The 25002-nt window shown below is 45.3% G+C and overlaps 1 protein-coding gene across 8 annotated transcripts; it reads right to left on the reverse strand.

Annotated features, from left to right (window-relative positions):
• Positions 1–63: 63 nt before the first annotated feature.
• GIT2 (GIT ArfGAP 2) lies at positions 64–24599 on the reverse strand. Of its 8 annotated transcripts, none has more exons than XM_069031373.1 (21): positions 24486–24598; positions 20065–20198; positions 19439–19551; positions 18649–18754; positions 18250–18336; positions 17975–18105; positions 17429–17523; positions 16745–16790; positions 15897–15945; positions 15359–15431; positions 14937–15034; positions 14547–14658; positions 13961–14103; positions 13099–13248; positions 11229–11477; positions 9741–9830; positions 7234–7316; positions 6964–7146; positions 5316–5432; positions 3079–3142; positions 64–2294 (listed from the first exon to the last, which is right to left on the reverse strand). In XM_069031373.1, the coding sequence occupies exons 1-21, from the start codon at positions 24535–24537 to the stop codon at positions 2082–2084; spliced, it is 2388 nt and encodes a 795-aa protein (XP_068887474.1). In that variant the 5' UTR covers positions 24538–24598; the 3' UTR covers positions 64–2081. The 8 variants fall into 8 exon arrangements, with proteins under 8 accessions (XP_068887474.1, XP_068887473.1, XP_068887476.1 ...); XM_069031372.1 differs by having other exon boundaries at positions 15897–15948; XM_069031378.1 differs by having other exon boundaries at positions 2206–2294; positions 5287–5432; positions 15897–15948; positions 24486–24599.
• Between the last annotated feature and the right edge of the window lie 403 nt (positions 24600–25002).

The raw sequence follows: 25002 nt of genomic DNA on the forward strand, positions 1-25002 counted from the left end.
TTTACTCAAGTGTAGAAACCTTTCCAAAGATCTTTAGAGAACCAGCAGTCAAATAACCCCACATTATTTCACACGCTGAAAGGGTTTTAGCATTTTATAGTAATACTGTAAACAAAAGATTAAAAGTCAAAATATTGTACAGACAGAATGACACTGATAAATACAAGGTTTGGAAAAAGGCAAAAAAGCTTTTCCTTTCCTCTGCAGCATTTTGTAAAGGAAGAGCAAGTTTGTATACAGGGGAACAAGAGGAGATCTAGTCCTAAAGAAAAACACACCTTTGTTACTTGAGGTGCTACAAACTCTGTGACTGCAGTGCTGTGAGTGGAGAGTTCATGAACTTGCTGCTGGGGGTTCCTGTGGGGTGTGAACCACTCTGATTTCAGTGTAGCTGGAGCAGGGGCTGGCAGTTCCTAAAGTGTCCCTTGGTTTTGGATCAAAGGCAGGTTTAAATAAGTGATAAATTACACCATAGCTCAGTGTCACCCTGCTTTGGAAAGCAGGTAAGATATGTTAAAGAACAGCACACAGAGGAGTCCTGAGAGACTGAAAAATACCATTTGCTGCCTTTCAGCCATGCCAATTTAAGGAGAAGTTCCTAGAAGATTCTCAATGTATTTAATTGCCAGTTGCATGATTTTGAAGTAGGTCTCACAAAGACCATTTGTAGTTCTAATCCCCTGCGTTGTCAGGCTAGAGCTGCTTCTGGGGTTCAGAAGGATGGAGAGGAAATAAAACCCCACAATGAAGAACATTAATTTACTGGGCTGTCATCTCCTCTCTCCATTCCTTCCCTCCCTCAGGCTCTGGGAGCCAGACACAGCACCAGGAATCCAGCAGTGCTATGGCACTTGTGCTTGGATATATCCACACAAACACACCATGGCTGGCTCCTGGGCAGTGACAGCACACTTCCAAGTGGGACACAAGCAGGGGCAAAAATCAGTGATTTCCTGCACCACCTGAAATTCAGACTCCCCAAAAAAATTCTCATTTTTGAAATTATGGACTGACACACTTTTGTGAACTGTTACAGATGAAGAAACCTGGAGCACATGTGGCCACTGGGGCCAGGCAGTCTGGCAGCAAGTTGTCAAATTTTGAAAGATTTGCATAAAAAAAACTTAGGATATACAAGAAATGTTTTCACATTTGGATATGTTGAGGTACAGAGGTTATGTGCTGTGGCAGACACAGCTGCTTTTGCACTGGCACTCTTCTAACTTCCTTTTTTTGTTAACGAGAAATCTTTAGTGAAATTGCATCTGGAGTTACTGAGAAATGCTGCTGCAAACAAGATGGTGCCTCAAAGATGACAGGAAAATTCTGCAGGAAACTTACCAATGAATTACTAACTCAGAAACAAAGGATAGTATTTAAACCACTAATGCCCTAAAGTAACATCAAACATATATATTAATGGCATAGTGACAACTAAAAGAAATAACTATTTAAGTTTCAAATTCCTTCCAAAACAGATAAAGTGACAAAGACCTTGTAGAGTTACACGTAACAAGCTTGGATGCCCACAACTACTACTGGTTTAGCAGACTAAAAACATATTGCACAACAGTTGATATGGGAACAGAGAACGTTGGGCTTGTACCCCGTTACCAGGACAAACCTTCTTCCTGCTGGGAGCGGTCCCGGAGCCTGGGGAGCCTCAGCCAGAGGAATCCTGGCAGGGGAGGCTCCGGAGGGACGGAGATGCTGCCCTCCCCATCTGTGCAGTGGTGTCAGAGCAGTTCCACCAGCAGGATCTGAAAGCAGAACGTGGCCCCAAGGAAACATCTACAAGAGCTGGGTACAGCGCTGGGACACGAGAGTGGCTCGACAGCTACTTGCGACATGCTATTATCCATAACTACACTGGCAACACAGGCACAAAATAAGGCAGTGGGTTAAATTAATCATAAAATTGTTAGAAAACATGCAAAAATAATACTGAGTTTAAAAAAAAAAAAAAAAAAAAGTTTCTTGCCCCTTGAAGTTTTTTTCCTCATAAAAATGCGCATAGTTCCACACCTATATGTTGAAATCCAACCTTTAAAAAAACCCCAGAGTAAAAAGCCCCGAGTGCCTCAGTTGTTGTTCTCTTTGGTTGTGATGGTGACCAGCTGCTTGGCAGCCTTGGCGATGTCGTAGGCACACTGGATGACCTGCTGTGTCACCAGCTGGATGTCGGGCGCGGGGCTGGGCTCCGCGGGCAGCGCTTTCCTGCACTCTGACTGCAGTCTGTAGGCACTGGATGTCAGCAGGCGCAGGGAAGTCCTCACCAGCTCCGACTTGGGCTTCTGGGAAGGGAAAACAGAAGCTGAATCAGGCAGAACAACACAACCTTTTAATTAGCCGGGAGTGCTCACAAGGGTTTCTTTGATGCGGGACGGCTGCGGTCAGGCCCTGTCTTCCCCTCGTGGCAGCAGGCAGAATTTCTCCTCTCACGGAGGTTCCAAACGGCTGCCAGGCAGCAGGCAGGGAATACAGCTCCGTGCCCTCCCTTAGGAAGTTACTCATGCACATTTCTGGTGCCTGTTTACTGTCCCAGCCCACGTCCTGGCTGGCAGGAGGGGACAGAGTGTCCAGGACGATCAGTGCAGGCGGGACAACAGCCTTGGCTCTTTCCTCGTGGTTTTGGAGAGGTGGGTAAGACTTTACAAGAACTCAGCCATGGGGATTTCACTCCCTAAATTTGCTGTGAGCAAACAGATCACTTTGGTGGATGGGTAACAGATCTAAACGTGGCTGCAGGAAAGAAATCCAGGCAATGGCACTCAGATGGAAAAGGGGGTGATGAGTCTGGTGAAATTCCCATAGAACCACACAACTCTTCATGCCAGATCCAAGTACCTCCAGTTTTCTGCTGTTCTTAAGAGTTTTAAGTTCAAGAGTACAATTAAAGGCCTGGACTCACTTTAGCCCTTCCCAGCTGCCATGCTAATAAATACAACGGTGCATCATGACCCCATCATTTCTCCCTAACATCTTCATTTAAGGAAAATAATTTTTGATTTTCATTCTGAAGGGAAATTACACTTGAGGAACAAGGCCAAAACCATTCTGATGGTGGCAGGTACTTACTTTTGGGAACAAGGCTGCCATTTCTGTCACTGCCACATGTATTCTCTCGGAGCACGGTATATAACTGCAAAAAGATGCCCTGGGTTAATTACTGTGTAGAGACTCCCTTCCCTCTTCCAGTTCATTGCTCAGTGATTGTTATTCTAAAAACACCCACGTGGCTTCAGAAAAAGCAAGAACTTAACCAATAGTGCAACATTACTTCTTAGATTTTCGTTGTTCTTCAGAGTTGGTTTGAAGGAATAACTGTCCCCACCTTTTATATAAAACATTCTCAGGAAAGTCTCCATTTGTGTGCAACTTCAGAACACCAAGATGCCTTCTTGGATTCATTAATACCCAGTAAACAGACAAGGCAGAGTTCTCACACACATGCATCCCCAAACTACCAACTACATTCACAGCCTGTGAGTTCTAGGCTAAATATTCACTAATTCTGATGAGTTAGTTAATAAAACAAACTTCCATGAATCCTCATTGATTTCACTTCTGATTTATATACCAAATGAGAGCTGGTCTGTTCAAAATAGATCTTACCATAAACTGCTGTGAATAGTGAAGTGTTAGTGTGCTCTCTCACAAGTCTCATTTCAAGAGACTCGTTTTTATGCATCAAAGACTCAGCTTTAGCATAAGTTAGTTCACATGATTCAATCTTAACGAAGAGAATCTCAAAAATCACAAAGCATTCAAGAAAACTATTCAGCACGTGTGGGTTATGGTAGGTCAGTGCCCTTTCAAGCAAAAAGAGCCCCCAACCCACCCCCCTCCCCAGTCATTGTTTATTTGATCTTCTTGCAACACCAAAGGTGCAAAAAAATCAGTCACTTGCAAATGCAGTGAGAGAGAAGCAACACACTGGGGTCATTTTGGCAATGCAGGAAAATGCCTTGAAAAGGAGTATTTCCATGTGTCTCAAGTCACATGAGTTCTTCCAAATAAACTAAAAGTGGAGAGAGGTCTTCCAAGTTCACCACAATTCCCCTTCTGCTGTTGAGTTAATGATTAATCTGCTCCCTGCAGTGCCCTACTCATTAAGAAGTCAATTTACTGATTAAACCCTTCACTAATAAGCCAGAGAAAGCCCTGAGAATAACCTGAATGAGACACCCAGGTGAACAACACGTGTTGCATTGTATGCTCTCTAGGTCAGCTGCAAAGTTCCCAGCGTGGCCTGGAGGAATGGCTTTAGTTTAATGTCTAAACACTCACTGTGAGCTTGTGAAATGCTCTGACACTGTGTTGGGTTTACACACATTCCAGTGAGACATCAGGAAGATATTCAAGTAGTGACAGCTTGGAAAAGGAATCCCTCATTAGCAGTAAATTGTGTTAATCTCTTTCTCCAATCCTGACATTTGTTGGCCGGGGTTTGAACCTGGGCAGTTCTGTTTTGAAGAGCCTCTCACTTAAATTTCATTTCTATTTTAGGCATTAATAAACAGTATTTTGGTCAGGTTGGAAGATACCATATAAACACACATCTTTTTTCATGGATTTGGGATGCAAATGATCTCATTTGACCCCCAGCTGTATAAACACTTGAGGGGCCCTCAGCTAGCTGTCAGGTGAGAATGTTCCACCTTGGGGATGTGAAACTCCTGCTACTTTTGCAACGGTGCAAAGAAGCAGCAACCACATGTTTTGTTCCTAGAATCACAGAAGGCTTTGGGTTGGAAGGGACCTTCAAACTGCAAAGATTTCTTCCTAAAGTAAGAAATTCTTCCCTGTGAGGCTGGTGAGGCCCTGGCACAAGTTGTCCAGAGAAGCTGTGGCTGCCCCATCCCTGAAAGAGTCCAAGGCCAGGTTGGATGTGGCTTGGAGCAACCTGGGCTAGTGGAAGGTGTCCCTGCCCATGGAGGGGGTGGCACTGGATGGGCTCTAAGGTCCCTTCTAACCCCAACTATTCTGTGATTCCATGATGCAACCAAGTTGTTGTAATTTAATTTAATGTACCTTGACAGGCAATAAATGAAACAGAGACAGGAGAATCCTTTACACCAGAGCCAGCTGCAGCTCCAGGCTGTGGTTCTGTTTCCCCACTGATCACTACTGGGAGCTGAAGGGGCTGTGCCACACCCCTGGCCTGCAGGGGCTGTCTGCAGTTCCCTCATCCCCTGGAGCATTTCATGCATGCCTTCCACGACCCCCGTGTGGCCGGAGTGGGAGGGAAAGGGGCAGCAGAGAGAAGGAGAAAGGACACTGTGCCTGGGAGGCAGGGACAGAGGCCAGAGTACCAGGAGGCAGGGCCGGGCTGCTGGCTGGTCAGAGGCTGCACGGGGGCTCGCTCAGCCCCGGGGACCCGCGTGCCGAGGCTGTGTCTGAGCTGGGATGTGCCCCCACGCTCCAAGGGCCTGCTCAGCCCATGGAGCACAGGGAAAGGGATGGGAGAGAGTGAGAAACAAAAGGAAGAAGGGGTTTCATTAATAGATGATCTTCTTGCATGACTTTTTTTACTCTCCAGTTATCTAGGCAGCACGTGATTTTTCTCTACAACATTCCCAGCACGAGCTTGGAGGATGTGTTATTACATCCTCAAGTATCTCGTTCTGATAAGGAAGCATTTCCCTGTGTTAAGGAAGCCAAGGAAGAGGAAAACAAAGAACAGCAGCTTCCTACTTCAGTGTTTTGCAAAGTAACACTCATCTAAGCACAGGCAAACACCCCACTCCACGTGTGGTACAGAAACCAAAAATGCAGCATAACAGGTTTTTTAAAAGCCTGATCTATTCAACAATGAAAGCCAGGTATGCTGCGTTGTTTCCTTCAACGATTTAGAAAAAATATCACTGTACAGTGTCACTATCATATTGTATAGTGTGATACACATAAAAACTAAACTTATTTAAAGCTTCCCTGTGAGAAACAAGCAACAAGAGATTGCACTGGGAAAGGTTACACCAAGGGCAACGAGCTCAGCACAACCACAGCAGAAATCGTCACTTGGCATAAGAAGGAGAGGCCACGCCAGCCCTGCTAAAAATAGCAAAGTACAAGAAGGAAAAAACACAGAACAAAAGTGGCCCCATTGTTGTGCACTCCTCTGAGCGAGGCAGGAAGTGAGGGCTCAACACAAACCGCTGCTGCTTCTCCCAGGCACAGAGGGCACCGAGCTGGGGCCACAGCAGGGCCAGATCTGCCAGCCTGCAGGGCCAGGTTTGCTGGAGCCCAGGGTGTTCCAGCCCCAAAATGTGCTCACACCTGTGAATATGTAACTCTGATTTACAGCCCTCTGAAAGAGCTGCGTGGGAAGCAGCACCTGATGATCAGCAAAGGGAGTATCACTTTTAGTCACCCACAGCTATTCTGGAAATTGTTCAGGTGGGCCAGAAGTTCCCTGAGGGAGCCGAAGCTGCTGCAGCCTGGTACGCTCAGGCAGTGCTCTGCTTGCTCAGCTGTGTCTGTATCTAAACACAATAGGTCAAATACTTTTGCTGATACATAATTTGTACTAATAGCTCAGGAGGAAAGCCAAATTCTCTCACAATTTTCGCCTGAAGCAAGACCTGGTGTTACTATCACATTCTGTGGAGTGTGACCACCTATGGACACAGAGGGGTGAAGACCCAAGAAGCACTTGCAGTGAGTTCTCTACTCAACATTTGCTTTGTGTCTTATTCAACACTTGTTTTGCAGCAGGACTCACAAGGGCAGGGCGGGGCAGGCAGCACTGCAGCCAGAACCCACTCACAAGCAGCTGGTCACTTGTCCCCAACTCTGCCTGTGGCACTAAGGACACCAGGGAACACCACAGACCTACACATTTTACAGGTGTGAAATAGTGAGGCTGTATTTTACTTTCACCTGTACTACAGGTGAAAACACCTGAAGAGTTTTCTTTGTTTTCTCACCAACTGCAGAGCTTTTCCAGCACGCCCCCCCTACCTGTCATGTTTGTTCTCCTGTGCTGCTCGCAGCAGCTCCTGGATGTTCTTGGTGATCTGCTCAGTTTTCCGAATCACATCTTCTGTACTGGGCAAACTGGAGCTGGGGGCTGAGTCTGTGTCTTCAGGGATGGACCCTTCCCCCTGCCAAACGACACTGCGCTGCCGCCCCTTCCTGCCCGACCTGCAGGGGAGCAAAGCAGGGGTTGGCCCGGGCACAGAACAATCTCCTGTCACCCCCAAGCTGTGTCAGCTCTGTCACAGCACCTACCCTGGCTCCTCCAGCTCCACAGGGGTGGTGGGGTTGTCATAGTCGCTCTCAGACACGCTGCTCTGCTTCTCCAGCTTCGAGGCCTGCAAGGAACAGATTTACTTCAGCCTGTGCAGGAAAGAGCAGCCCTGGGCTGTGCCAGAGCCATGCCCTGTGCATGTGGATTTGCTCTTTGCACAACAGCTCCTGCAGGAGCCACCACCCTGGAGCTGCTGTGCCCCTCTCCCCATGTCAGGCTCCTGCTCAGATTGTACCCGAGGCCCTGGGCACTGCCAGCACAGCACAGCACAGCCCCACCAGCCCCTGAGCACCCAGCATGGCAGGACAGACAGACAGACAGAGCACAGCATCCTTCCCTGCCACTGAAACTGCCCCAGGGGCACACACCGAGAAGCCCACCAGGAGCAGAGGCCAAACAGAGGAGCAGCACCATGAAACAGGAGCCTGAAAAGTGAGCAAGAGCCACTGGAGAGGGGAGAACCCTAGAGAAAAAGAGGCCCAGACCAAGACAGCAGAGCAGAGGTCAGAGACCATGGGGGAGAGGCTGAATGCAGAGAGGAAACCAACTGGTGGGAGGCTGGCCCTGGGAATGCCACTGCAAAATGGGAGCCTAAAACAAGGGCTGAAGACTGTGGCAATGGGAAAGCCAAAATAAAGACAGGAGACAGAGATTGGGGGAGTCCAAGCTGCAGGTGGAAGACCAAGGGCACAGACAGAGCCGATGAGACTTGGAGCTCATTACAATTTGGGGGCCAACACAAGAGTGGTTAAAGCCCATTGCAAACTGGAGACCAAAACAGGGTGGGAGGCCAAAGTGTGAGGAATTGAGGCCCATTGAATGCTTAATACTGGTGCAGAGCTGGAAGACCAAAGAAGTGAGAGTTGTGCCCCAGAGCACAGGATGCAACAAGGGCAGGAGGCCCAACCATCAGAGTAGAGGGCCATGGAAGAATTGTGTCAGAAGGAGGGCAGGGGTGAATTCCAAAGTGGAAGCTGAAATGAGAGCAGGAGGAATGCAGGGAAGCAGAGGCTGGATTGAGCTTTGTAGGCCCATTGCAAAGTGGGAGGTTGATCCAGCTGGGAGGCTGATCCCAGAGCAAACGCTCAATGAAGAAAGGGATACTAAAATGAGCTCGGAGGCCAAATCCTCAGCCAGGCTCCAGGATCACCCACACATCTGCCCCAAGTCTTCTAAAAACTACAAAGCTTCACCCAGGTGCCCAGCACAGCGTGTCTGGTGTCAAATACACCAGGCTGATGTTCCTCTGATCACAGAGCAGCAGCTCAGGGTCCTTCACAGCCCCAACAACCAGCCCTGGGGCTCTTATAGAAACCCTGAAGTCACCATCAGGGTATCTCAAGGGTTAAACTGTAAGGGACACCTCCAATGTGCATCCCTGACCCAAACATTTAGGAATCTGCTTACCAAATAACACTTCTTGACAGACCAGAAATGTGACCAGGAACTGGTTTTCACTGGCTGAGATTCAGTGCATTTGTTAAGCACTCATCTGATGCTAAACCAACAATTCTTAACTGAAGCACCTGGAGTTATGAAACCATCTCAAAGTTACTTTGCACAGAAGGAAAAAACAGCATTTTTTGAACACTCCTCTCAGGACAGCTGGTAAAGATCAGTTGTAAAAGTGACATGTATTTTGAAGATAAGAAACTATTACATGTAGAGTCTGACCTTTCCCCTCTCCCAGGTGTAGAGAGACCACGCCAACAGTGGCAAAACTCTACCATCTGGTCAGAAATACAAACAGCAGTGATGAATGACAAGAAGAGGATACTGTGGATCACTAATACAGAATCAGTGTACAATAAAAGCAACCAACCAAGCCCTGTGAAAGTTTCCAGTGCCAGACAGCACTGCAGCCAAATCCAGATTTCCATTTGGCCAAGCAGGATATTCCCTTGAAAGTTTGATCATCTATCCCTACTTGCAAATCTAGTATTTTCTGGACTGATATGTCCAAACACTGTACAGTCAAAATAAAATGGGGACAGAAGGAATTAAAAAGCAGGTTCTGTGTCCTGGCAGGGAGAAGCCAGAATAAACTTTTAAAACCCCAAATTTGGTATCTGTAAGGCAAACAGTCAATCAGGACCACCTGGATTGGTGCAAGCCACCGGCCCCCAAGGAAAGCAGCTTTGAAGCTGGGCCTCATGCAGTGCTTTTAGTCAGCAGGAGAGTTGTACATTGGCTTAGAAATATCAGTGAGAGCCTGGAAAAATCACTGTCCAAACAACAGCCAGCTTGTCTTGGGGCTGTTGTGCAGCTGAACAAGTGACCTGGAGAACTGTGCGTGGTGTTAAAGGCTGAAGATGTGAAATTAGAGAGAGGCAAGTGCCCAGAGCTGGTGGCAGCAGGATCGGAAGGGAGGAAGTTCTGCTCCATGCAGGCTGGAAGGCCAGGCAGTGAGAGGGGGAAGAGAGAGGATGTGGTTCTGGGGAGATTGGCACCTCCTCCAGGGAAAAGATCGATTGGGAAGGTACTTAACCCTTCGTGTGCTCTCATCCCTCGACCAGGAAAGCGTGGAGGGGAAGGAAGGTAGAGATGAAGAGGAGGTCACAAACGCACTCCTCCCGATCTAAAAATGGGAAAGAGAAAAACACTCGGGAAAAACCAAAACACAAACAAACTCTTAACTGAAATTAAAGGAACATTCTTAAAACCATGGAGGTGACATAAAGAAAGAACGATGTTGAGAATCTGGCTTAGGCTGAGCAGACTTAATTCTTTCCAAATACAATTGAATTCATGCTCATTGTAATGCTGAGATTCCAGAGGTGCCAAATTCCACGGAGAATAAAAAAAATTCACCACATGCCAAATTAACTAACTCCACATAACAGATAAACGCTTCAGAACAGCTACTCCTATCCAAATCTCCACCCAAATGACCAAAGGACCTATACAAAGCACTGTCACATGTTGCAAACACTGTCACACACAAATGAATTCGGACATTTCCTGCTGCCAGAACTGCCTTCATATCAACATGACAATATAATTTAAAATGATCCAGATTTCATAGTTTAAATTAATTTAATTGAAGGTGGAGGCTGATTCCCTTGGTGCACTCAACTTTATTCTGTGGAATGTGCATGGAACATTTGCCCTCCCTCATGCCAAAGGTAACTTCAAAATACATTTTAAAGGTCTTAACGATTTAACTGGAAGGAAATACGAGACAGGGCTACCAACAGGGAAAGGTATTATCAAAAATCCACACATTTTAAATGTGTGTCAAAAAACCACTGTCCTGTATTCCTGCCCACAGGGCAATCTAAGAAGGTGAAATAAAAAAATTAACTGTGCTAGTTAATTAAATGCACTTGTTAATTAAATGCACTAGTGTGTGTTGGGTCACTTCTGTAAAGTGTGAACACCTCAGTGCAAAATCCCTCTGGCTAACAGAGAATTCCCTCTCCACATCACACAGAAAAATACTAAACCAGAAGAATCTGCTTGACTGGCAGACCTAAACCATCTCCAGCCTCCAGTTCCAAACTCAGAATAAGAAACTGGTGGGCTGGGGAAAATTTTTCAATTTTATTTTATTTTTGCAAGGTGGTTATGAAGTTCCACAAATTGGTACCTGTGTGTTTATCTCCAGAAATACATGAACTTTACCTACCTTCTTGGAACACTATTTTCCCCCCCTTTCTGGTTTTCAGACAATCACATATTGATATTTTATGTATATATATCTATATATAGTGTGGTTAAAAAAACAGCTGAGCAGAAGCCCAAAGCTCCAGTTTACATATTCCAGAACTGCTACAGCTTCTGCTTTTCAAACCATCAGGCTCCTGCAGACATGTTAATACAGCAAACATGAACAATTCTCACAGTTCTTATTCCCCATTTTTTTTTGTCCCCTTTTTTTCCCCCTGAGGCAGAAGCTGAGTGAACAAGCAGAGTTGGAAGAGACGGGAAAGCTGAACATGAGAGGCAATGCAGAAGCAGCAGCAGTTTTACTCACGTGTGGAGGGAAAGGCTGCAGCCTGGTGATGTTTTCTTCTGGGTAGGTGACCTCCCCCATGGGCAGGTAGGGCTTCTGCCCTGAGCCAGTCTCGTACATGGACATGGGCCTGCTGCCCCGGGCCGACGGGCGCCGCTTTAGGGAGGAATTGCTGCTGGGGTCTGGGTACTCAGAACCACTTTGCACCTGATAGATATTGGTTGTGGCCTGTCTTCTGAGGGTGGTATTTTCACTCTGTAGCGTTTGGAGCTGAAAGAAAATTGTACTGTACTATTTGGTTTGCAAAGAGCAAGTGCCAAAAGCCAAGTGACCACGCAACAGTCGCTTGGCAGCTGTGCGAGAAAATCCAGGTACTGCTAGCTGGGGGTTCATTTCTCTTTCAAAATCTACTTGACTTGCTTGGTATAAGCATAAAAACACCTTTGTTCCAGATCTGGAAGTATTTAGGTGCTGATTTCCAGCAGCTGCTGGGCTGTAAACTAAGTTAGATGTTAAAATTGGCTGTTGTAGTCCAAAACACATGACCCATTCCCTCCAGCCTGCTCTACCGGCACAGGAATCCTGGGATGGGATGAGGCTGTGGGGGGAAGGACTGCCAACACAACAGTTTTCCAAGCAAAGGGATCCATTTCAACAGCCAATACATGGACTTAGAAGACTTTCACATAAGGCCCATAAAATCTGACAATGCCAGAACTGCAGCACAGACACCAGAGGCAGCACAAAGGAACTCAAGCTTGCTCTGCAAAGCAAGGAGAGAGTTTAGCTTACGAAAATTAGGCATCAGCTACTGCTATCTAAGAAGCCAACAAGAAAGCATTTTGAAGCCTTTTATTATTATGTATTTATTTGATAGTGAAAATGCACCAATTCTGATTATTTTGTGGACTTAGAGTAAGTTTGCTATATTAACACATCGGAAAGAAAAGATGCAGTGAAGAAAAACTGCAGCACAGCAATGATCTCCCTTCTACTACACCATGTAAATATCCTAAAGCCTCATTAATTCATAGGCCCCAAAGGGGTTTTTTTTAACCCTAAATAGACTATATCTGTTTAAAGAAACTCAATATAAGTGAAAAGTTAATTCAATTGATGCAAGAGAAATGCTCAACCAGTACAAGCTGTTGAAAGACCAAGGAAACACCCCGAGATCTCCCAGTGTTCACCATTCCAACAGAATAGAAGAGAATGCTGGCACTTAACAGACAAGGATAATCCAATATGCTGAATTAGCTCAGCCTCAGGTGCAAACAGTCTCACCACTCTCCAAAAGCCCTGCTCTGCCCCAAAACAGTGGGTCCACCCCACAGCCTGAACAACTTTCTCTACACGTCGCTCTTGCAGGATTGTAATTATTTGGAAAACAGGATTTTAAACACTAGTTAAAGGGATTAATCTGAGAGTAAGCAGCCAGCCCTTTCTAACCAGTGTGACAGACAGGATAGTGAACTTAGATATAAATTGTCCTTAACCCCACAAAAATATAGATAAGTGCACACACATAAGATGTGGGCTGGCACTTGCTTCCTCATTGTTTAAAGCTGCTTATATTGAAGCAGGACAGCAAAAACACACAAGACTTGCAACAACTGCCTTGTCACTTGGAAAACTGATGTCAAAGTTTTGACATAAGTCAAATCAGACTCATGATTTACTAGGTTGGATCACCACGAAAGAACAACATTCAAAGCATGTGTTGTACATAAATATTTATAGTCTCGTATCTGATCCCAAAGCAGCTCCACTTTAAAATGAGTTTTCTCACTATCTTAATACTGGATTATTTCATCCTCAGTTTCAGCAGTTTTATTCTAACAACTTCAGACACCCCAAGAGCTGGAGGGGTTCCCTCTGCTGTGGCTGTTACCTTTTTCTGCATAATCCTCAGCTCATCACTCAGGTTGATGTTCACTTTCATTAACTGCTGAATCTTCACCTCAGAAGCCACCAAGGCATTTTTAACCTGCATATATTCCTGGGCTGTCACTGGTCCATCTGACAAGTCTGAATCCAAGCTCTAGGAAAAGGAAGAGAAAAATACTGACACCATTAAGAAGAAGAAAACAAGACCACGAGATTTCAACAGCTTTTCATGTACTTACTTTAAAGGCATCACAGTTCAAATGGAGTTTAAATGAATAAGATCCATTAACCAGAATAATTTGAAGTCCTCTATAAAAGCAATCTGATGTCAATCAGCTCTTAGCTCCTCTAAAAACATTTGCATTGGCATTTCAGTGACAAAATACTGTTTTATAAGGATTTTTTAAAAATATACAATAAAGAACTGCAAACTTATAAATGACAGACTGCTAAATATCCAGTGTGCATATCCCAGGGAAGATTAAAGTAGAACCACCAGGTTTACTGCCCTTTGATATCATTCTACATTACTCCAGGAATGGCTTAACTCACTTGGACACTATTGGTCTGCTGTGAGTATTTCTTCAGTAGGAAGCAGTAAATGTTTGTGAAATACCATGGAATCACTGATTCAGAGCTTTTTGGCAGATCCAATTATTTCATCTATGCAATTAAATCTATATCTTATCTCTAGACATACACATTACTTTTCTAGAGAGGTTTTTTTTTACAATAAAAATTCCTTAAGCAACAACATTTAATTTTAGAAAGTTCATAGACTGAGGCATGATTATGAAATGAAGATATTCATTTTCTGATCATGAATGCAGATTACACTTGGGGGTGTATCACTATTTCAAGCCTACCTTCTGCCTGTTTGATTTAGCTGCATTTGTTTCCAGATCTATATCTTCATCTGAAGCAACACTGTCGTAATCAGGCTGGTCATTGTCCTGACTTTCACTGCTGTGCTGATTGCTGATGGATTTGAGTATCAGCTCCACATTCTCTGCAGATCAACACATTAAACACATACTAGTAAATCTGGAGAAGAAATGGAAGTTCATACTCTGAAAACAATTAATTTAGATCCACCTATGAGGTATGAATGATTACTGTCCCAAACTTTGAAGTTTTATGGTTCTGTCTTTTCATTTCTTCTAAGTGTTTGGGCAAATTAAAAGAAGTGGTGAGAATCGTTTAGGAGCTTAATAAAATTCATACAAATTAAAAAAACCCAACAAACTACATTGGACAAATGGGTAGCAGCATTCAGATAAAAAATACAAAAAAGTTAGAAGAGATTCTGTTGTATTTTCTCTCCAGAAAAAAAAACCCAATATATAAAAACAATAGATCTCTCTCTTAATTCAGCACTGCTGAGGGGCTCTGGGAGTGATTAAACTACTGAGGAAGTGCCTGCAAAGGAGCTGACAACAAAAGCTCACTCACCTTTAGAACCAGTGAGAGAATTCCCCTGTTGTCTTCGTTTGGCATCACTTAAAATGTCTATAACCAGAGTAGCAAACTCGTGGGCATTAAATCGAGCCAGTTTCTGCCTTCCCTAAATTACAGAATAATGCAGAGGGAAAAAAAGTACATCCTGTATCAGATGAACAGCAGAGCTCCCAGGAAGTACTGACTATACACTTGGAGTTGACTGTTCAACTTCATTTATTGCAAACAGTATGATTTAAAGGGGAAATATGAAATTATTTTAACTTCTTTCCAAGTGGATGCAACTCTTCTACAATAATGAAATGCAGTAAAGCAATATTACTTAAGCCTATTTAATTACCTAGCCTATTAAATTATTTTTACAGTATTAAGAAGATTTCATACCTGATTCCTGGTTGAGGAATATTCAGGATTTACAGGAAGAAAAGGGACCACTGTGGTCTCTGTCACGAGTGTACTGTGGTTCTGAGTAGCAAGCCAAACTGCTCCAGAGAAAAAACAAAAAGAGGGAATAACCTTCCCGTACTGCTTGACACTATTTCTTTGTCAAATAAAAGACTGCAATTTCAAACACAAACACAATCAATTCAGAGGAAAACTTTTCCCCAGAGGGTTCTCCATGTTGTGAAAAACACAAGATTTTTTCAATTAACATCCCCTTCAGGCAATGCAAGACAAAGCAACCCCCCTCAGCAGTAATTGCTGAATACAGAAGCACTTGAACAGAACACGTGCTTGGATTGGCATCTTGTATGTAAAGTAACAATCCAGATTTGTTTTATTTCATTCCAGAAAGCCTCACTCACCTGCATCTGTTTCCCTTCTGTCAACTTCATCATACACATCCATGGCAAGTTCTTCAAATAAATGGTTGCTTAGCTAAGGGTGGAAGAGAATAATTACATTTTGAAAGGAAATGAAACCCAGTAAGATCTCTGATAACAGAGAAAATGCAAGAGCACAGCTCTGCTCTTTTCCTCAGCCTAATTCATAGAAATGCTCCTTTCTCAGCCTGCACAGGGAGCAGACATGTATGACCACCCTATTTCTAGGTACAGAGCCAACCATTCTGTTCTACACTTCTCCTTTCCTGGTCAATGGACTTTTTTTCACTCCCATCTGACAACAAAGAGACCTTTTGTGTTTGGGGTGAGGCAGAGGCTCTGTGGGAATGAGGTACCAAATGCCACTGGAGATGTGGACTTCACTGAACAGTGAAGGCTCACAAAATATTTGTGTGTTTCAAGCTGTTCCTACAGCAGATGGGTCAAGAGATACTTGTGGTAGGAAGCCTGAAAAATGAAGTGCAGAGTTTGCCACATCTAGAAAAGGAGTTTTACTTACAGACTGAAGCTTCTTCTTGGCTGCTTTTGCCAGTTCTGATACATCCAGACTGCTATGAAAACAGGAAGTGATCATTACATCTACAGCATTTCAGGGCTTCTACGTATCAAAATTCAACATTTTGGTAACTCAGTGATTAAAATGCCACTTTTATCTTAAACCCCCTCATATTTTAGTATTTTTAGCATTATTTTTGACACACTGATGCTGCTAATATTGCTACTATAATATCACTATTAGCACATTCTTATGCTCTCTTATACAACAATTTTTTACATTTAAAACCAAATAATACCAAAATTTCTTTGGAATATGAATACCCACAGCTTTTTACCCACACAATTTTTAGGTTATTACAGTTTTTCACAGCAATGTTGCAAGCAGGAGGTTGGACAGTGGTTTACTTACAGCCGTCTTATTTCCAATTGCACAGCAATAAAAGAGGAACAGGGACTTAAAATTAGTACTTGATGCTTCTTATACAAATATGACTTCATTGATCACAACCAAAAGTTAAAAGCATTACAAAAATCAGGAAAACACTCAATTGGTCCTTGAATTATTTCCACAATCTGTTTCCTAGGAATTCCCCATGTGTGTTCCCTTCACAGAAATGTCTCACCTTCTCCCTGCATTTTAACAAATACAGTCAACTTCTATAATTTTCTGGTTTGTTGATATCCCAATACTCTTTCTAGGGAAAAAAGCTTTCAAGACTAATAAAGGCACACATTAAAAAGTTAGAATGGCAACAAGCTTAAAAGGTGTTTCAGAAAGGAAAGAGAATTTAATTATTAGGGTTTTTTTACCCTGATATTTTCAGACATGTGATGGAATCAGCAACTTACCTGTCTGCCATCTGAGGTATAACAAAGTGCTGCCCATTTTTGTGCTCTAGAATTGAAAACAAATGGCATTTTAATAGGTTGGTACTGGCTTACAGTTTTCAATAATATAAGCATCAGGCAACATTAAGTAATTTATCTTGCATGTAATTACTCAATTTCCAATTATAGGCAACTAGCAAGTTATAAAAAAAGGCTCCTGCCATGATTTCCAGGTGTTATCAAAGATTCCAATTAAGGCTTATTACTTGTATTGAAATTCTGTTAAAAAGGAAAATTAAGTTTTAACACAGGTTACCTTTATGGTTAAAAATCTCTAAGTGTCCTTGTGTTCAAAAGGCACACACTTAATAGAACACTCCCCTGCTGTTGCATTTCAATTAGAAGAAACTACTTGGAAGAGTTTTTACAGTACATAAAAAACATGTATTTGTGGAAAACCAAGAAGGAATTTTGTTTTTAATTTATATCTATTTAAAACCCCGCAGTTTTATCTGAATTTTAAATGCATCAACCCTAATCTTGCCTCATACTTCCTTTGGTTCTTTCTGTGTAATTCATATAACATTAGAATATTTGGAAGTGATACAAGAAATGCAGTGCCCCTGACACAAATAGGACACAGCACAGTCTGAACTGTGCTGGAACAGACAGTGACAGGTCTGAGAGTGCAGGTGTTGTGCTCACCTGGTTTCCTGCCACAGAGGTAGAAAGCCAACCTGTCTGTGAGCTCGTACTGGATCTCCACCAGCCTCTCTGCCAGCTCGTGGTGCCCCCCTTGCCTGCTCACACACAGGGGACAGGGGTCAGCCAGTGACACACAGAAATGGGCAGAGAAACAGATTTAGTACAAGCCAACACTGCAGGTGTTTGAGTGCATCAACCCATCACAGACTCACAGCCTGGTTCAACCCCGTGTGCCCCAACCCAGCCCTTTCCTACAGCAATTCCTGAGTCAATCCCCACTCCTGAAGCCTGAACTTGCAGACACTCTTGTCTGATTAATTTCCTGTGAGCTGCTAGATTGGCACAGCCTGTGTCATTGGGCTCACAGCTGATGTCTCAGGCACCCAGAACACAGGCTGTGATCTGATGAAAATACTTATTCCTCATTTTCATTCATTCACTCTTCCTGGAAAAAGTACTATTAGCATTTAACAGACAAATTCTTTCAGGACAGAAACGTATCTCAGCAGGTCCACTGTGTGATTTATGGACATCAGAGACTCCTACCTTGCATAGTCAACTGGAGTTTTCCCATTGGAATCTTGTGTGCCAGGATCAGCACCATAAACTGCCAATAGTTCTGCTTGCAAAGTCTGTCCTGCCTTCGCAGCAACGTGGAGCGGGGTGTTTCCTTTCTCCTGCAAGAGATGAAAGAAAAGATCTACTTAACCAACAGGTGTGAGTAGGAGATTGAAATATAACATGAATCAGCTGAAATGAGCATAAATAATGTGAACTGTAATTGATTGTATAGCAAAAGAATGAAAATAAAGTGTTCCTACAGGATGAAAGAAGTTGGCTTGAGCTCCTAAGGAGAGCAGTCGCAAACAGGTCTCCAGATTGCCTGTCCTCACACTGGAATGGAGTTGCTGAAAAAGAAGTAGAATTATATTTAATACAGCAGCAACAACTGTGAGTCAGCAGTTGTTTTTCAGCCTTGCTTTGAGAAACAGAGTTCTCACTACAGATCTTTAGTGTAAAGGGTTTTCTCCAGTTCACCTCAATTAATGCCTCTTAACATCACCTCCAGCATCCGCATAGATAACCACAAAAAAGGGGCTTCAAGTTGAAGTCAAGCTTTATTAATTTATGTAATAATGCAGAAAACCAGAAACAATTAAGCCAAAAGCAACTAAGGGAAGTCAGTGAGATCTGCCTGTGCTGTCCCAGGAGCCACTGACCTTGCTGAGATCCTTGGCAGTGACACTGTCGTCCTCCCGGCACGGCAGGCGATGCACAAATGCTAACATTTGATATTTAGCTCTGATGAACTCTGCTTTGTTGGGACTGCAAAGAGAAATCCAGGCAATAAGAAGGGAAAGGGAAGAAATATCAGTGCTTTCATAAGTAATTCAGATGCTCCAGAAAAAGAGAAAAATTCACAAGTGAAGACTGAATCAGAGCTTTGCATGTTGCTGGCATGGAAAAATATTTTCATTAAAAACAACCCAGTGCAGATTGTCTGACCATACAGAGAAAACGTCTGTTACAACCATCAAGTATCTGCAGACTGCAGCATGTGGTGTCTGTTTCTTAAAAGAAATACAGACTCTAAAACCATGCCAGCTGAAGATCTACACTTACTCTACGCAGTTATTTACATTTTCAAATAAAGCACCATAGTCAGGGACAAAAATCTCTAAAGTTTTATTTAATTCCTCAACCAAACTCCATTTTGTTGGCAGCATTCAGTGAACTGAAGCACATGACAAAGAAAAGTCCTTTGACTAAAGGTCCTCACTATTCAACAGGAATCAATAATTCAGAGAATTCAAGCACTGTATTCCCATTTTTCAATAAATTTTAAAAAAAACCAATACTTGGAACTAAAAGAAAAAAATAACCACTTTAGTCTTTTTCTCTTCCAGCAAGCCAACACACACAGGCTCCTACAGATTCCTTGCTGCCCTGTCACTGCTGAACAAAATAACCCCACTTCTCTAACATAAGAATTCTGCATTTCCCACTTACTGCACTTTATCCTGCGGGCTGGCCTTGCGCCGCCCGCTCATCACGGAGGCAGGGTCCAGCAGGGAGTGTTCCCAGATGGAATTAGCACCATTGTTGTACAGCGTTTCCACCATCTGAAAGCCAGAATACACAGACATTTTGCTGCTGGCTGCACTAATCAAATACCTGTACTTGTTTTTAAGTAGATATCAAGGCAACAGATTCCCACTCTGCGGGCCAGCATCTGTAACCTACTGGGATATCAGAACTGGGCACGTGCTTAGGAGGTTATGATGTGGAATGCAGGGAGAACAGCCTTAAAATTCTCTGCTCTTCCCAACAGCAGCTCCAGTTCAAAGAAAACCTTGCATTACACTGAAAATTCAGGTTGAAGCAGATGTACAGCAGAATTGTGAAAGAAAACTTGAGGTGACTTTCCAAAGCAAAGGTGTCAAATTCAAAAGGCAAAGACAATTCTGATTTTAGTGGTCCACCACAGAAAAACAAGAGAAACAAAACAAGAATAACCTTGAAAAGCAAAGCTTAACAGGGCCAGCCCCTCTCAAAAAAAGGTTTAGTGATTTAAATTACATTTTAAAAAATCACTATATCTGGCTTTAATGGAGGAAAACAGTTTTCCTCCCTACCTGCAGCAGTGTTGGAGGCCACGGGGTGTGTTTGAGGTGCCTCACTTGGGAGATGTGACGGCCCAGGCTCCTGTGCACACTGCAGCACTCGTCACAGATCAGGATCCCCCTGTTTATGGATGCCCAGCAAGGATCTGCAAAAGAAGCCATTCATTGTAACACAGGAAGCAACATGACCTTGGATTGCAAAAGCAGAGTCTAAAATGAGCGGCTCTGCCTTTTAACCTTCCCTGCTTAGCCACTGTGTGAGCCTGTAAGTCTTACAGCCTTGCTGGGGCTCTGGATGCTGGGAAAATGGGAAACACCAGCCCTTGCACTCAAGGGGGATGTGGGATTCCAAGGACAGTGAGGAGATCTGCAGTGGAAACTTGGGAAAAAGCCCCACTGCTTGCAGTTCTTCCTGTGAAAATACTTTCCTTTCTAAACATAACAGGACACTGAATTTATCACCACCTTCAAGTGCTTTACTTGTTATTTTGTGGACTCCCACAAAAGTATTCCTAACAACAGCACCTTCCTGCTCTTTGGGAAAAAACCTGCGGTTGTTTTGGGGGTTTTTGTTTTTTTTTTTAACTTGTCAAAAAATCTTTTTTAAAAACAAATCTATACACATGAAGTTGCCACAGCAGTCAGGCTTTTTTACCTACTACTCTGTTTTCAGTTTTATATATAACAATGTCTTTTAAATTTCCACTTTAAATAATAAAAACACTCAAGAGTGTCATAATAAAAAAAAGGATACCGATGTGTCAAGTCAAAGGCTCAATAAAATCCAAAATTCTCAAGCAAAATAACTTCATCTCTCACCACATCCAAACTGAAGCATCTCATAAGCAGCCCAGAAGAAAACTGATGGGAAGTGAAGTAGTAAATAATATATATGAGCTATTATGTAGCTTTAGACATCAAAAGGCATAAAATCAAGTAGGAATGGCACATTAGGTTGAAATAATAAATGCCCACAGGACACCAAACAGGTCCCTCGGCTGCTCAGAGCTCAGTCTCCAGAAGAAACTCCAATTTCTGTCAGTGACACGTGAAACTCAACGTGCCTGAACCCAGCAGGAACAGGCAACTGAGCAGCCAGCAGAGCTTCAGACCTAGCACATCCCAGGAGAACAAAAAAGGAAATCAAGATCTCTTTTATTTTGGAAAAATCTTAATTTCAAACGCAGAGATGAGTCTGAGGCCAAATAAGCGAGTACAAGGCGAGCCTGGTATCTGATGAGAGAACTTCTGAGTCCTGTCAGAACACATCTGAGCAGTGGGGCATCATGGAAAAGTCTCCTCTGACCCATGCAACAAACGGACTGAATCCTTGCAAATGAGATGTGACCACAGCTGTGGTTTCTGAGCAGAGCTGATGATCCGGGTGTGCTGCAGGCAATGCAGGCAAATCTGTCTGAGCCACGAGGGACAGGAGCATCTCCTGACCCGCCAAAACCAGCCCAGCCCAGAGCCAAATGAAAGCAGGTGTTTCAGAGAAGAAAAAGTAATTATAAAAAAAACCAAATTAACAACAAGCACATAAACTCCTTTTTAAATCATTCCATTATTTAACAACTTTCACTTCCAAGAAGAAAAAGAATAGCAATGGAGTGAGATGCATTCATGGCAACCTAATGACCCAAACTGAGGCAGCCTTCCAGATTAATGAGCCTGGTCCCTTCATGTTAGAGACAACCTCATCACACATGGATGGGATTCTAAGGGATCCTTCCCCTTGCCATTTCCAGGCTGTTTGTGAGCATTGCTCTGCATTATCAACAGTCGGCACCGGGGGTTTTCTTTACCTCCACCTCAACACCCAGTGCCCCTGGATATTTTAGGTTTAAATTTAATGCAATGAAGTGTCTGCCCTGGAATTTGAGTAATTTTTAAGAGAGACCTACTTATGGACTCAATCAGAACACGTTGAAGCCAGTACCAAAATACACAGAATCCTGGGATAACTGAGGTTGGAAAAGACCTCCAGGATCATCGAGTCCAAGCTGTGCCCGATCCCCACCGTGTCACCCAGCCCAGAGCACTGAGTGCCACATCCTGTCCTTCCTTGGATACCTCCAGAGATGTTGACTCCAGACCTCCCTGGGCAGCCCCTGCCAAGGCCTGACCACCCTTTCCATGAGGAAATTCCTCCTGATGTCCAACCTGACCCTCCCCTGGCACAGCTTGATGCAGATCCCTCTCCTCCTGTCCCTGGGAGCAGAGCCTGACCCCCCCCCGGCTGCCCCCTCCTGTCAGGGACTTGTGCAGAGCCACAAGGTCCCCCCTGAGCCTCCTTTTCTCCAGGCTGAGCCCCTTTCTCAGCTCCCTCAGCTGCTCCTGCTCCTCCCGACCCTTCCTCTTCCCTGGACACGTTCCAGCCCCTCAATGTCTGTCCTGGAGAGAGGGGCCCAGAGCTGAACAGAGCACTCAAGGGGCCTCAGTATCCAGCACAGGAGTGGTCACAGCCTGGCCCTGCTGCCCACGCTGGTTTTGGTACAAAAGACAAGCGGGGAGAAGCTGCAGGGCCGGGCAGGCGCTTTCAGGAACCTGCAGGGTGGTTCAAAACAGGAAGCGTGAGATGAAGACAAGCCCGGCCGTGGGTTTGAGAAGTGAGCTCCTGCCTCAGGATAGGAAGTGCAGCACAAGAGCTCCCGTAAGATCACCTCGTGTCAAAGAAAACCCTCCGTACTCTGCCACAGGAACAAAGGGGGCATTGATGAGGTTCCAGGGGAAGCACTAACTAATGCAGGTGCCAGGCACATCCGCTGTGATGCAAAGGCTGCAGCCCTCAGGTCTCCTGACACAGCCCCTCTGCACCCACTGACAACCCCCCTGGTTTAGGTAAAGGAAGGGGTTGATTCATTTTATTTACAAAAGGATTAAATTAAGATTGCTTCATATACGTGGATAAGCCAGTGGATTTCTAGTAAATAAGTAAAGACCTGGCAGTGCTCTAATGCCACGATAAAAGGCCGGGTTACAGGATTACCCCGACAGTGATTCCGATACCCCGAGGAGCTTAAGGAACACAAACATTCACACAGCTTTATCTCAGAGTCAGAGCACACTCGGTGTGTGAAAGCATAGATAGGCTTCCTTGTGTGATAGGGACAACTGCCTGCCTGGGAGATGCCAACTCCATTTATCGTAGAACCAAAATTCTACAACGATACAAGTAGAATCACAGAATCCCAGACTGGTTTGGGTTGGAGGGAGCTTAAAGCTCACCCAGTTCCACTCCCTGCCATGGGCAGGGCCATCTTCCACTATCCCAGGGTGCTCCAAGCCTCGTCCAACCTGGCCTTGGGCACTTCCAGGGATGGCTCAACCTGTGCCAGGGCCTCCCCACCCTCACAGGGAAGAATTCCTTCTGTAAAAAGAAGGAAGTAACTTCCTGGAAGTTAACTTGGAATTTTTATCATTTTTTAAAACATAACTCAGATTTGATAAAAGTTGTTCTCCCCCTCCCACAACCTATCTTCTGCCAATTCAAGTGTTATCTACATTACTGTGCTTTAATTAATTTCATTGGGAGAACCTGCCCAGAAAACAAACGGCAAAAACTAGAGAGACAGAAAAGAGACAGACAGAACAAACACACAGAGCTGATGAAATAAAGCAGGACAGTTTTAGATACAAGAGCAGCACAACTACAGATGGTCAGGAGATGCAACAGCCTTTCTAAAGACATGATCTGTTTCCATAAGCTCCCAAACGATCTGCAGTGGGAGACGCGTCAGCACAGACACTGCTCCTTGAGCGTGCCCGCGTCTCCAGACACCTCAGCGCAACTTTCCTTGGAAGTCTGGGACACCTACACCCAACCCCGGCCGTGGGACAAGTCCCAGTTTAACTCCCCCCCGACCCTGGGAACACAGGAATGGATGCACGGCTCCGAACCCAGCGCCGCTCTCGCCTTCACGACTCCCCCAAAACAGCCACTGTCCCTTCCAGTGACACATTCCCAACCCACGCCCTCCTCCCACCTTTCAGCCCCGTGACTGGAAGGTGGATTTCTGTCAGCTTTCCTCCTTCCTGAATTAGGGAGCTCCACATTTCCTTTCATGCCGTTGGGTGTCTACAGGATGTTCCCCGGAGCTCTGCCCCCCCTCAGCCTCCCCCGGGCCCGGGAGGGGCGGCGGTGCCAGCGGCACCCGGACACTCGGACACCGAGTTCTATCCCAGCCCTGGAAGCGTCCCAGGCCAGCCTAGACGGGGCTTGGAGCAACCTGGACTCCTGGAAAGTATCCTGCCCATGGCAGGGGGTGGACGGAATAAGCTTTAAGGTCCCTTTCAACCCAAACCATCCCGGGCCCTTCACAGGTGCAGCAGCGGCCGCTCCGGGGCGGTGACACCCCGGGGCCAGCGGCGTCCCTGCGGCCCCCGGCCCGAGAAGGGAGCCCGCGCGGTGCCGGTGGCGGTGCCGTGCCTACCCTGAGCGCTGCAGTCGGCGCAGACCTCGCTGCTCCTCAGGCGCTTCGCCATCGCGGGACCGGCGGCAGCGGCGGCAGCGGGGCCGGTAACGGGCCCCGCCAGCCCCCGGGCCGGCCCCGCGCATGCGCGCCAACCCACCCAGCGCAGCTCCACGTGTTGCCCGCGCCGCCATCTTTACTCCTGGCAACAGCCTGCCTTAGACTGAGCTCTGGTTCAGCGGCACAGCACCGAGTGCTCCCGCCCGGGGCCGCGCCCGCCCGCCCGCTGCAGGCTCTCGGCGGGGTGATGGGACAGACGGGGCTTCGGAAGCCTGGTGGAAGCGGCCGCTTTCCAGCAAGCGCTGCCCTCATCCGGCATGGCGGGCGAGCGAGCGAAACCAAGGCCGGGCGAAGGCGGGGTGAGAGCAGCCAGTGCTGAGCGTCCCCCCCCACCGCGCGGAAGGCAATGGGACAGCTGCGGGCGGGACGTTCCATCTGTCCGTCCGCAGAGGGGGAGGGGGAGCCGCTTCCGCTTTCC

The sequence above is a fragment of the Aphelocoma coerulescens genome, chromosome 15, assembly GCF_041296385.1.
Source record: "Aphelocoma coerulescens isolate FSJ_1873_10779 chromosome 15, UR_Acoe_1.0, whole genome shotgun sequence".
Classification (NCBI taxonomy): domain Eukaryota; kingdom Metazoa; phylum Chordata; class Aves; order Passeriformes; family Corvidae; genus Aphelocoma; species Aphelocoma coerulescens.